The following is a 14,230-nucleotide window of genomic DNA, read 5'->3' as shown; positions in this document are numbered from 1 at the left end:
CAGATGCTCTACTAAACTTTTCTTGGCAGACCTCTCACATGCATGCCTCATGGTATTGCCAATCTTTATCAGGAAAGCAAATCTTACTGACATCATCTTGGTGTATATGGCAAACATTTGTACCTTCCATCTACCATACTCTCATGACACTCCCACAAAGGGTTAATATGAGCACTTTAACGTGCTATTAGGCTAAAAATGGGTATAGCTGTCAATGCTCTGTTAAAGTAGTAGACTGAAGCAGAAACTCCTGTGAGCTGACACACAGAGAAAACAGACCTGGGCTACCACCCTTGCAGCAAGACCATAAATCAGATAATAGGCCAATCTAAATGCCAACAGGCCACTCACAGGAACATGAATCAGTACCATCCCACAGAACCAGACCCTGTAGCTGAGCTTAAAGAGAAACATGCAGCAACCTCAGCTCCTGAAGTATCGCTGCTACAGAACGACATGGTACAGACTAACAAGGAAGCTGGTGCATATATTCACTGATAACTTGTGTGGAGAAGAGCAAAGTACTGTACATTTTAACTCACAAGAAAGTGGCAACTCCCAAGCATGGCGAATGCTTTCAAAAACCACAGCTAGGGATGGAAGCACTGGTCTTAAATACTGGGAGAGCTGAGGGAGTGGCATTACTACAACATGAGGGAGGAGGGGAAAAATGTTTATATGGACTGTTGTTACAGCTACTGCTGCTTCAGACCACCTCAAAGTATTGAAATACAGAAAGTTTTTCTGCTTGGAACTGATTTTCAGATTCTTCTGCAGTTTGTAACTTTAGAGAACTGGGCTTTCTTCCTTCCACTTGACAAAGTGAGAGGTCTTTTACCTTTTCAATACCAAATGCTTTTAGTAAGTTACCCAAATTATCTTCAATAAATCTATCCAGAAATCCCTCTGTTAGGTTTTCTTTGGCCTTGCAGCCAATCACTACAAGGTGCAAAAGAGCTGAGGACACTTCCAGAAGGCCCTTAAAATAAACAAGAAAAATCTTGCTTCTATCATGAGCCAAATCTCTACCAGAGAAAAGAACCGTAACACATTCCCAAACCTATTTATTGCAGTGTGCAGTCCTGTCGTTGGTTTCAATTGTCTTCTTACCGTTTGTTGGTGGTATGTATGGCCTACAAATGGTACAGTCAAAACCCATATCAGCTATGTTTTCCACTTCCTCCTCTGTGTTTAGGTTCTGACAGATTGCATGCATCCATCTAGAAATTAAGTGGGGGAAAAAATACAATTTAAAGGAAATATGTGGTGTTTTAGGAGACCTAAATATCAGTATATGGTCCAAGTAAATGTGAAATAAATTCTTTTAGGGAGAAATGATGAATCGGGCTCTCCATATATAGCAATCCCCTACAGTGGTGTGTTAAATACTGTATATACAGTACCAGATTACCTCTATCCCTTCACAGGAAGGAAATTTCTATAAAACAATGTCCCAGAAGCAAATATGTCTTAGTATTATCATTTTCTCCCTATACTGCAATCACTTTAACTACTTACTTGATACAATGTAATCTAGATTTAGCCTCACAACAATAGTCTTGCGAGGCAAATTATTTTTTCATAGGGGGAAAATGAGGCACAGAGTGATCAATTGATTTGCCCAGAGTCATACAGTTAAGTCTGTGGTACAACTACAAATGAACTAAGAAGGGACTCCTGAGACTCAGTCCAGTGCTCTTTACCACAAGACCATTCCCTTCATCTTTACGCATTTAAATTAGCAGAAAAAAAATAAAATAAGCCTTAAACAGGAAAAACCTGTAAAATATTAGAAATCCTTACCGATCACATTGTCTACACTGAATTATAAGCTCTTCATCCCTGTAAGTGCGATAGCAGATTGGGCAGGTAGACAAACTTGCGCAGGGAGCACACTGTGTGTAATTATTTTGCCATTCACATCTTAAACCTGGAGAAGTTGCTCCACAGTGTCTGCACCAAACACACCTGCAGAACAGACAAAATGATCTATTAGTTTCAATTCACAGGAAGATTACTTCGTGGCTTTAAAACTCTCCTACTTAGAACGGGGTGAGTATTAATGTTTTAGATTACTAACCACTGTGGGGGGGAGGGGAGGGAGGGAATAGGACTCATTTCAGGTCAGGCAATATTTCAACTGAATGAAAACAGTATTATTTCACTTTAGAACATTACCAACATTTTTCATACTTTTTAAAGAAAGTTCCTAAGTAAGAATTCCCTTCTATCTGCAGAAACTGGCAGACGGGCGTTTGTAACAGCTCAACAGGTCAGAGGAGTTCCTGCTTCCAGTTGCCATTGACTTTGAGATATGGAGACCCAGCCATGTGAGAGGTCTATTCTGTTTGTGTTCCACTCGGGGAACATGAATGGTTCTCAGAGGGTTTTATTTCAAGAACAATTTGGTGAAGCACCCATTCATTTTTCCAGCTGAACACTGGAATGAACATTCTGATGAATGTAATTTGGATTTTTTTTGGCTAAGAGTTTCAAAAGAAAACTTTTGTCCATCTCTACTTACTTGCTTTTTGGCATGAAGAAATAGTATTAAGAGGAGATGACAGTTTCTCTACTAAATTGATAATTGAATAAAACAATTCAAAAGTATTTTGCTTCCTTTAATACACCTGACAAATACAATTAAAACATTATTACAGTTCAATGGACATTGCAAATATGAAGTGACAGCAGAAACAAGAGAGGCCCACAGTCAATATTTCTAAGCCCAGAACCAAACACACCATTTGCACTTCCAGCCTCCCTTCGGAACTGTCTGCAGGGGTGGATCTAAGCAGTACGTGTGGTAGCTGATGTCGCAGTCATCACAGAGAAGCAGTCTCCCTGGATCCGTCGCTTTCCCACAGGCTTCACACACTGTGCACTCCAGGCACCTCCAACCTTTGCTAAGCACCACTTTAGTAATCTGCAAATGGCAAGGTGAAAATTATTTGAAAGACTGCTCTATGAAGTACGATCGTTGTACAAATTAAGGTCTGGCCAGTGGCACACAGGATGCTCTTCTGGGCACGCTATCCGCATCGCAAGGAGCTGTTTATCAATTAGACTTTCTCAAGCCTCAATAAATGGGAATGGATTTAAGAGAAAGAAACTGTAACTACTGACATCTGATACTGTTCCACAATATAATTTCTTTGCATAAACTAGCACACCAGATAATATATACTGCACTGGATATACATGTAGGAGAGTTTATTCCTTAGAGGAGTACCTGGTCCTGTAGGCATGAAGAAGAGCACATGGCTGCTTTTTTTCAGCTACTTAGTAAAGCCAGGATTGAGGTCAATACAAATTCTCTACCTTTCCTAAATTATCTGTGGTAACCAGTGCTGCGGCTTTAGTCATCTGAAGCAAGCAACTAATTTACTGTAATCAATATATAATGTAAGCGTAGCATATAAACACAAAGCCAAATTACAGTTGCATGAAATACACATATGGCATTTTGTAAAGTACATTTAAAATAAAGTTTTGTGACACGTTTAAAAAAAATCCCACTTTGACATAGATATACTTCTATAATTAAGTGTATAGTGTATTTATTGCAGTAAATAGCTTATTATGTGCATGCTAAGTCATCTTATACCATTCAAATTTAATTTTCACACATTCTCTCCTAGACGAATGAATGTAAAATGTATTAATTAACCACTCCAACTGCTGTCAATTCTGACAGCCAACAGACAAACTGAGTCAACTAAACCTTATGCCCCAGTAAATTAAGATGCCGAATAATTTTTTTCTTTGTTTTAAATTCTGCTTGTATTTAGGTTTTCAGCTTATATCTCAAACTGATATTTTAACCAACTGCTGGATAATCAGTGCTATTTGTGGTTGTGAAATTAGCAAAAGGTTAATTTCTCTTGAGGCAATGCATACTGTAAAACGACATTTAATTAAAGTCTTTCACAAGTCGCATACAAATAATGGTCACATTAGCCGATGAATATCTAACAAGTTAATGACTCCCCTAATTATCACAAAACCAAAAGCAGCATAGTGCCATTAAAGTACAATATGAAAACAGTGTAATCAAGTATTTTTTTTTATGTAACAAAAGCACTCACCTTAATACTGACGCAGTATGGATGGTAACACTGACCGCATTGAGAACAGGCAAGCAACCTGCCCTCTGCACCTTGGCCAAAACTCCCACAAACCACGCACATATCCTGAAATGATAGGAAACAGCAGATTTGCAACACATGCCAGACACTAAATTCTGAAAATACTTCACTGCAAAATCCAGCCAGCTTGCTGTATAATTTAACTCCTAACACAGACATTCATTTACTTTTTCTAATTAAAAGTAGAGAAAAAAAATTAAAACACAGTAACTATTATCCTAACCTGATGCAGAGTGAACTTGTCACTGTTGGAGAAGAGGACAACTGTATTATGCATTGAGTTTTCTTCCTCATCTTTGTTAGATGAAACATCCATAGTTGTGACCTATTAAAAAAACCACACCACATAAATAGCAAGCACATCACCTTTTCTAAGACATAAGAGGAAATTTCTTTTCTAAAAATGTTTATTTTTAATAGAACCAGAGAATATAAGCTTTGCAAATATTTATTCATACATTATGAACTTTCATAAAAAGCTACCTTAATCAGAAATTATTATATTAATTCACATTTTCAAATCAGTACAAGCATCATCATTGTATCAGTCTTAAAGACACATTCTCTTCTTCTCCTTTGTTCACCTTTACGCATTACCCCATTGCACTTTAAAGTGGAAATGGAAGGAAAGAGGTAGTCTACGAAAAAAAATCACTAAGCAGAAATTGTCATACTGTGACCAGTCTGCTCTGTTCCCCACATATAAACACTGAAGTTCTTCTCATCGAGAAGTTAATTGCAGTGACATACTTTTGAGTATTAATTCAAAGAGCAATTGCAGAAATGTAATTTGTCCATTCTTGCCCAAAATGTGGTTTGCCTAACGTTCCAAGTATGTTAGAGGAATAAGCAAGAGTTCTAAAGGTTCAATAGTTAAGATACTCTCAATAAGCAGTTTCCTTATGAGACTTATCTATCTTGCCCATAAAAACTTGCACTGAACTTGAAATGGCTGTTTTGGTCTCAATATATAAGCTCTTATGTCATTCTCCTTTTGACCAAGAGATTGTTACTCTGACCTGTCCTTTACTAATTCAGCACATACATGTACATATAGCTTCCCAGGAAGAAAAACAAGAAAAAAAGACTTCGACTGTGTTCTGACTTCCATGTAAATCTTGCTTTGCAGAATTTGCTCTCCATGAATTTAAATTAACAGGCCCAACTATTTACTCTCTGAACCACTAGCAGCCATGGAAATTTGGAAGATAACAGCACATACTTCCATATACAAGAACAAATACACAATACAGAAACAGAACTTTGTTTTACCAGCTATTCTCATTTTATAAATGTGGATTACTTTAAATACAGTTTAAGTCTTATGCACATACTTGTTTAAATAATAAATATTTTACAAATCCAAACATCGGTCTAGAGACAAACGTAAATATCGTTACAACAGCTACACGAATCCTTCTGATCCTCTGAGAATCAGCATTTACCGAGAAACAGCTAAAAAGAGGATATATTGTTAATGCATTTTAATTACTGTATGGTTGAGAGCACTGCAGCTGTAACTAACTAACCAACCAAAAAATGCCTGAAACACCTCTTGATACGTTGAGGGAGAGCTTTTCCCTCGCAGGTATATCCACAGGTTCCACAAAGTTCTTGGAATTGCTTGCACACACAAAGGAGCAGAATTTGAAGGTCTGAATCACCGCAATTTTGATTTTGATGCTTGCTTAATGCGAGCCACGACCCAGCTTGCGTTAACCTGTAGCCACCTTCTTCCTCTTTCCCAAGGTATACCAAGATATTTCCAAAATTGTGCAGTTGTTCACTGGTCGTGATCCCACGCTGAGTAAGAATCAGTTTGTGCAAAGGGAACGAAAATACTCACATTTCAAACATTTATCTGGCAAAAGGCTTGTCTCTTGGTATTGATGCCTTCATCTATCATAAAACAGCCACATCTCTGCTCTAGAACTCTGACGAGTCAAAGGATCAATATTCTACAGGAAATTGTGAAGAGTGGTGTCCATTTTGTATTTATAGCAATTTACCTAACTCAATATCCTCTGTTCAGTTACAAAAATTTTTAGGAGTTTTTCCTATAAAATCCACATCACAAATACAAGAGTAATCCAAGAAATTATTATACAGGCAGCAAAAGTGGTGCAGTGCAGTATAAAATCAAACAGATTCTATGTAAGAATACAAAAAAGTAGCTCTTCATAAAGAAAGAAAAATGAGTAAGTCCTTCTCTGAACATGAGGAACACCATGCCTCTCAAAATTTGCTGGGCTGATTGGTAATCAAACTTTTAAAGGAATGTTCAAAGAAGCCAAGTCCATAGCAGGAAAAAAAAACCTATAAATTTTTGCAGTCCACATTTCCAGCAGTTTTTCATACCAAAATCCCTCTTCTTATGAGGAGCAGACCAGGAGTGTGTAAGATTTAAGAGTTTTAAAAGGACTTCAGGTATGAAATAGCTTAACTACCAATTGCAGTGAGCAACAATTTGCTTAGAATCAGTGCTGTAGGAATGGGAGATGGCAAATCTAGCTACCATATTCTCCAAGGTTTCTGGGGGGAAGCCATATACCGCCCTACAGAGTATCTGACTTATGATCATAACAGAGAACTTGCAGCCACACTGATACATATTCTATTTTGTTAAAGACTCAAGAAAGAGTTAATCATGTTAAATTAGGATCTATCAGAGCTCTCTGAAGGAGTCAGCAAGCCTGGGGACAGCAAAATCGGAGTTATGTAACTTACTTTGTTGCCAGATTCTTTTGGATAAGTCCTCCATCAATGCTCCTTGAAAAAGGGTACACTGACATAGAATTAGAGGAATGGTCCCTATACTGACATAAGACACTAAACAAAGAGTAGAATAAATTGTCATTTTTCTATGTGGGAGAATAGCACTAGTGGAAATCTGACAGGGATGTCTGTTACAGGCTGCGTTCAACATACTCGTATGCAATCTGAAAAATCAAGCAAGGAGCAAAGTAACAAAGTTTGCCAACAGTATTAAAATATTAAGAGTAACAAAAAACGACAGACAACTGGGAAGAACTGCACAAGAACTTCATAAACCTGAGTGCTGTGCTATAAAATCGCAGCTCAAAGTCCACAAAGTGAAAACACAAACATGACAAAACAACTGACCAGGATAATCAAAAATACGGAATAGCTTCCACACGAGGAACAATACTAAATACGGGGATTCTCCAGACTAGCAAGGAAAGAGCATAGGGAAAAGGAGGAGAAATGCTGGAGATCTACAGAAACTGAGTGGCATGGACAGGGGAGGCAAATAGAAAACAGCTCTCCATTGCCTCTTCCGTCAGAGCACTGAGGAGCAGGCAATGAAACCAGCAGACAGCAATTTAAAACAGCAGGCTGATGAGCTGTAGAACTAAAAAAGGTTAACATGGTTACCAAAAGTTTTTAAAAAGACAAATTCATGAAAGAAAGGTCCAACACAGGCTGCCCAAGACAAAGACACCATCGCCAGACCATCAAGTCCCCAGGACACAAACTGTTGAGGTGTCACCTTCTCCAGCCCTGTTCCGTTTCTGCACTGTTCCCCCAGCTCTTCCCCTGGGTAGAACCGCTGGCCTGATCTGCTACGGCTGCTGTTACGTTCTTATGCACAAGCCATGCTCTTCTCTTTTGTGTTGTTCCAGTGAGTGCTGCCTTTACCTAGCACGTCCTCCACCCGAGTAAATGGAAGGAGTACTCAAGACTCCCAACAGTTGGCCCTTTAAGTGGCAAGTCCAGCATAAAATTGAATCAGGTCCATTCAGCTACAGTGCTCTAGTTCTTCATCACAAACACTTAGTAATAGCCAGGCTTTATGAAATAACTGTGCTTTTTAGAGCTCTTTGGTTTTTACACAGTATTTTAATACAAGAATTACAGCTGAATAAAATTATGTTAAATTAACAGTCTGCAATATGACTTAAAAACAAATGTTCTTACCCCTGGAATGACTACCGTCCCAACTCCATTTTTCAGTTTTGATCTACCTCTGCCACCTCTTCCTGAAAGACCTGCACCACGTGGCCTCCGCTTCCCTGGGAATCCTGATCCACGGCCCTATTCAATGTAAGATAACAATTTAAATGCAATCTGAAGTTCTTTTGTTATATGGGATTCAAATTTGTTCAACGCATCTAGGGAAAAACAGAAGTAAAAAACCACCCTATGATTCCAAGTGAGTATGAGCACACTAGGCCATAGACATCAAGTCACTGCATAAATCATTGTGAAATACCTTTAACTACTTACATGACATAATATGATCACCTTTACCACCAGTGAGAAAGCAGTCAAAATCAGAAATGTTTATTTTCTCTTCAGGAATAACTGGAAATACGGAAATGTGTTTGCTTATTTTCCCCACAGTTGCAAAGTATTCAAAATAAATATCCTCTTCTCTGATTCATTTTTCTTTTCTTTTTAAACAGTCAGCTCAGATAGTCATCGGACTTCTGAGTAGGGTCTGGACACTTTATTACTTGCATTCATAGATGCTTTCCTTGTGCTATGAATAATAAGAGAACACTGCAATTTATTAGGACATAGTCCTGCTCCCAAAGCGAAGCAGGAGCTGGCTCCACCAAACTCTCTTAATTCAGCAGATACACAGAGAGCTTTTTATAATAATTATATCAACTACACTCAGATCAACACTTCCCATAATATGATGTTTTTCTTAGAAAATATCTGTTTATTTTTAGACAGCTTCTTCTCCCCTCTTCCTTATTTTAGATGCAGACAAACAGTTGCAGCTTTGTGTGCTCTGGAGTATTCACAGTATGTTCAACTACAAAGAACTGTGGAAAAGCAAGTAAGTTTTTAATAAGAATTACCTAATTTCAATACTGTGTTGTAGTTTAAATTTCATTATTTTTTTTAATTATTATTTCAAAATGAACTAAACACAAAGAGGATCCCTAATCTGCCTTAGTATTTTTCCAGAAAGAAACAGAACATATCAGCTATGTCCCTGAGTTCTGGCTAGTATGTCAGACACCTTTACAACATGTTTCAGAGCCTCTGATCTGTATAAATGACAATAATTATGATACATACTCAAACAAGCCCCTTTCTAACAACAAAATAAGCAATGAGATTATTTATTGCATTTCAAACTTGTGAATAAACTTGGCTCCTAATACAGCCCGACTCCATTCACAAAGCATCTAGTTACGGTGTCTGTATCCAAACGTTTGCTGCAAACTACTTTTAATACCAAGTCAAAACATTTACTCAATAAAACAATGTTGACAGAACCACAAAGCTCCCTGGGGATGGTGTCGCCAGCAGACATGAACGGTCTCTACTGACAGAGACAGGAGTTCCCTGGATGGAAAGCAGCACTATGTGCTCACTGCTACCAACAGTGCTTTCCAAATCTGCCCACTCCTGTTTTAAAGAAGATACAGAAGTTTATGGTCATAATTAGAGGAAGAACCCAAGCATCCCAATGTTTAAATTTTATTAACATCCATCGATTAATGGGAATTACCTTACACAACAAGGTAATGTCACGCAAAGCTATTTCAGGAAGTGAAAGGAAGGATGCTACTGATGGCTGAAGTATTTGTATGTACTAAAATGAAACATAAAATGTTGTCCTTACATATATATGGAGTTAATACATATGCACACACAGGACATACAAGCATCAATTTTTTCAGATGTAAACTCTTCTGGCACATTTCTTACTTTGTCTCTTTCAGACCAGGTATCAGTATTGTTATTTTCACACAACTAGTAAAAGGAATAAGCAGATACTTGTATCAATGTTAATGCCGAATATTAAGCTGAAAATTAATGCTTGAAGCAGCAAAAGCTAAGCTAATGTCAAATTAAAACAAAATTAGCATGAGAGTTAAAGTGAGATGAAAATAAATCATTGGGAAGCTACAGCCATTTGTCAGTGTTTCATGATTTAGCTTTTTTTGCCTTTATTTAAAAACAATAATTCCACTTAGTTTCTTCAGGTGTTTTAATGGTAAACGTCACTGTGGATACAAGCTTTGGTCCATCTAATCAGGTAGGAAAGTTGCTATTTATTCCCCCATAAGCTAAAAACTATGTCACTTCAAATCTACTCTGCAAGATTTCTCCACAGCAACAAATTCAAGTCACCCTTCAGACCTCTGCTCCTTTCCATGCCTGGCTTTACTTACTGCCAGTCTTACGGACATTTTCCTTCTCAGATAATTTATTTTGACAGCTATGTAAAGCCAACCACAAAAAGTGAAGTACTCAACACACACAAAAAATTAGTGATACAAGCTACTCTTTGCCTTTGAAAATCAGGGCAATGCCACCACACTGTACACTCCGGAAAGCATACTTTTTTTAACCTTCAAGCTCCAGAGTTTCAATATTTTTTAAAGGCCTTAAACAGTAAATAGAACGGAAGATTAATTCAGCTGCGATACAGAATTTCATCACTAGTCTCTACAGTAGAAAGACAGCAACGGACACATGAAAATAAATTCAAATTATTTACCACTTTGATGCTCCAAATGGCACTGCCAGGAAGCTGTCTGGATTTAAAAATGTCCCGACCTTCTGAAATGTCTGGGGACCAGGAAGGTGGGCTGACTGTATTATTGGTACTCCAAGCCCCCTAGGATACGGTAGGTGAGAAAATAGATGTATAAAACTTCGCAACATAAAAAAATAAAAAAAAAAAGAAAAAAAAGGAGAAAAAGCAAGCAACAAAAAAAAAATCTGAAAAGCAAAGCACATGCAGGCATAGGCATTTCTACGTTAAGTAGTCAATTAGTTCACTGAGTGAAAGGAAGGTGGGAAATTTTTAGATTTTTATTGAAACACACACTAAAACAAATACTAACCTCTGACTGATAGTTAAGTACAACAAAATGAGTTTTATAAACAAATCATAATACAAATCGAAAGCAAGCAATCATAACAACAAGTTATATCCCTAAATTTTATTGCATCAAATAAAGACAACCATAGTTTGAGCTGGTAACATCCCCTTTTACACTTCAAATCACATTTTGAAAGAACAGATGGCCTTAGTCGACTTCTGAGTTTAAACTACTGACAATCACGGCAACAACTAGTTTGAGAAGTGTGTGAAACAAGAGGAATATAAATAAATCATTACAAAAAAGAAAATAAAAATAGCCATGGTAATTAACAAAGTATCTCTCTCCTGCAAGTTTGCCACAAATAAGCCATTATAAAACCCCACTACTGAAAGCCCAGTGTTTTCATGTTATGCTTGGTATCAAATTTTAACACATTGTTATATATCTGTAATAATATACATCCATCTGGTGTACCTACAGACTCCTAATTGATTATTATCTCTATTTATATAGTTCCCACCATGGTGAGATATTGTACAACTCTGTCAAAACAAATATGGCAAAAGAAGAACAAAATGCTAAGATGAACAAGAAAAAAAAAAACGCTGAACCTCCTCATACACATTAAAATCTGTGGAAGACTTTCTTGAACCCTGAGTAGGGGTAAGACCACCCTAATCCATGTAAGGCACAGCCAGGTCTGCTCCATCTCCTGATGAACGTATGAGCCAACATCTCGCTTACCCTCAAGCAGATGAGGAAAATCTCATACGAGGTCTTCTGCTTGCAGAGCTGGGTAGGCAGTAACCTATGGCTGCTCAGACAGCTCAGTATTCAAACTGGCACAACAGATCCAAACGAAAAAATTTGCCAAGTGACCTAAAAGCCTAATTACGCATAAAAGGGGCATTTTAAAAATTTCAACATTGTCCAAGTGGTACAACCCACAGTGTGGACACGGTGGTATTCAGCACAAATCTGCTTTCTAAGAATTTAGCTATGTCTGCATGGGAAAGGGAATATGGACAATACAGCACTTCAAAAAAACCCCCCCAAAACCAAAAAACTCAACCGCTTTACAGTTTTGTCCACACAATGCGGTATGTAGACACACAACCTATGAACTGCTTAGTGGCCAGATCATCACCTCTGTGTTGTCAACTTCCCATCACTGTCATCCCTCTGCCAAGGCGCTTCCAAAAAATATTCCAGCTGAACTTCTAGCACCAGCATCTGCTCCCCTCTACTTGGGATAAAGCGAGTGTGCTTCATTAAACAGCTTACATTGTACGATTCTTCTATCCCTGCTTTCTGCTTGACTTCAGTTAGATGGTCATCACGCAGACAACTCAGCAGATCACAAGGATGAACAACCTCTAACAGGGGAACAGTGTTGAGCAGAAACCTTCTGCACCTGCAAGCCTAGAGATGGACAGGAGCCCTCGCTCACATCCAGGACCGTCAGGGCATTAATACACATGACATGACCTGGGCACGACCGCACCAAGTCAGAAATGGGTGGAAAGAAAGCAAGCAAGCTTCCACAGACACAGGAGGCTTGATACACCTACCCAAACACACTCCTTGGGTGACTCCTCTGACACACGTCACACGCTACCTGTGCCGAACCACCCTGGGCTCCCTGCATGGCCAGCAAAGGGAAATGGGTGCTTGCAGAAGGCAACTCACTGCAGGGATGGAAGGTGCCAGGTTAGTCCCACCCGACGCCCCTACTTCTCTCCAGCAACTCCAATGGGAACCTCGGGGTAACTACAGCAGGTCTGTAACACTGCAGATATCTGCAGTTGGGTGAATCCCACTCCTCAAGCCTGCAGTAACGTCCACCAGGCAGAAATGGCAAGACTTTGGTCTCATTTTGTTGTAGCAAGAGCACTGTAGTTTATTTATCCGTTCCCTGTCAAAATCTTCTGTTCTTACTAAGCACCGTCACGCTAGTTAACAACTACATCAGCAGGTTTGTGGCAACAGGAAATTTAACTTCAGTATGCATATTTTTACTATCACAGAATGTTCCATTTCAGCAAGTTAAACTGAAAACTTCCATTGAATTTTAGTTACAGTTTCCCTGTATTTCTAAAATTCATAATGCATCATCAGAAGTAACTGCTCGTATAATACGGCCACTCAAAGAAAATGTGTATAGCAACAGATGGAGAATCTGTGTATCCTAAAAATGGTCTTTACATCAGTCTATAAGGGAGGCAACATGCTGCCCAAGGGTCAAAATTCAAGATCTCAAAAATGCTGAAATATTTAATCAACAACTAAAACTACCTAGTCTTACTTGGGACATACAAAATTATTTTCCTTTTAAGAAGATACACTTCTCTAGTGACCAAATATTTTCAAAAGATTAAAAAGCTAACAGAATATTAAATCTGAATATGAAATATATGATCTTGCAAAACAAAATGAATTGTGCATGATTCATGAACCATATTGTTACGAATTAAATTGGAAATTTAATCCAAGTTTTATTGTAGATCAGAAACATTTGAATTCTTGGTCAGATAAACTTAATTAAAAACAGACACTGCCACAATACTACGAACAAATGAATTACATCAAAGAGATGCATTAATTATATTTTGGCTTTTAATTAATGCCTATTACCACACAACACTGAAGAGAAAGTTCTATTCAGTTCATTTACATCAAAACCACGTCAATAATTAGGTACTGTGACAGAAACAGGAAGTTCTAATTCTCCATCATATTCTTGAGTCCTCGGAATGGAACAACACAGCTGCAAGTAAATTATAACAAAAGGAAACCCAGTGTCAGCAAGGGTCAGGAGATCTTGCTAAATTACCACCGACTGCGTTTCGCTGCTTAACGCTCTATGAAATCTACTGCAATCACAAATGCACAAACCTGGATTTGTATTTTAATATTTAATGTGATTTTAGGGTTGTGAACAAAATGTAATCTGTTCAGAATGTAGCTCCCCTTACTGAAAAAACAACCCATAAAAACCATAACAAAACCTAATCCTTGAAAAAGACCCTTTTTCGCCTTTTTTTTTTTCCACATCTGCCACTACAACAACATACTTCGTGGTACTACGTAACTGAAGACAACAAAAAAGCCTAATACCAAGGAAAGAACACACAGCGGAACCATCACAGTGCTTTGCATCTTCCAGTGTCATTTTAGAAAAATCTTTTAAAACACCCAGAAATATGTAGTGAGCAGTATAACCGTATCTTCATAATGAAAATTAAATACCTCTAATCATCGTAT

At 38.0% G+C, this 14,230-nt stretch overlaps 1 protein-coding gene across 18 annotated transcripts in view; it reads right to left on the bottom strand.

Moving 5' to 3' along the window:
• KMT2C (lysine methyltransferase 2C) overlaps positions 1–14,230 on the bottom strand; it is a 203,103-nt gene that overhangs the window by 62,949 nt on the left and 125,924 nt on the right. For 16 of the 18 annotated variants that reach the window (XM_075419784.1, XM_075419792.1, XM_075419785.1 and 13 more), the window contains 7 exons: positions 10,636–10,755; positions 8,088–8,204; positions 4,372–4,473; positions 4,089–4,193; positions 2,745–2,926; positions 1,804–1,968; positions 1,111–1,220 (listed from right to left, as the gene is read on the bottom strand). In XM_075419784.1, coding sequence (XP_075275899.1) covers positions 1,111–1,220; positions 1,804–1,968; positions 2,745–2,926; positions 4,089–4,193; positions 4,372–4,473; positions 8,088–8,204; positions 10,636–10,755 — 901 coding nt within the window. The remainder of the gene's footprint in view (positions 1–1,110; positions 1,221–1,803; positions 1,969–2,744; positions 2,927–4,088; positions 4,194–4,371; positions 4,474–8,087; positions 8,205–10,635; positions 10,756–14,230) is intronic. The other 2 variants (XM_075419797.1, XM_075419800.1) reach the window with 2 other exon arrangements.

The sequence above is a fragment of the Opisthocomus hoazin genome, chromosome 4 (genome assembly GCF_030867145.1).
Source record: "Opisthocomus hoazin isolate bOpiHoa1 chromosome 4, bOpiHoa1.hap1, whole genome shotgun sequence".
Lineage (NCBI taxonomy): Eukaryota > Metazoa > Chordata > Aves > Opisthocomiformes > Opisthocomidae > Opisthocomus > Opisthocomus hoazin.
The sequence above is the reverse complement of the archived record's forward strand: the minus strand, read 5'-3'. Positions and strand labels throughout refer to the sequence as shown.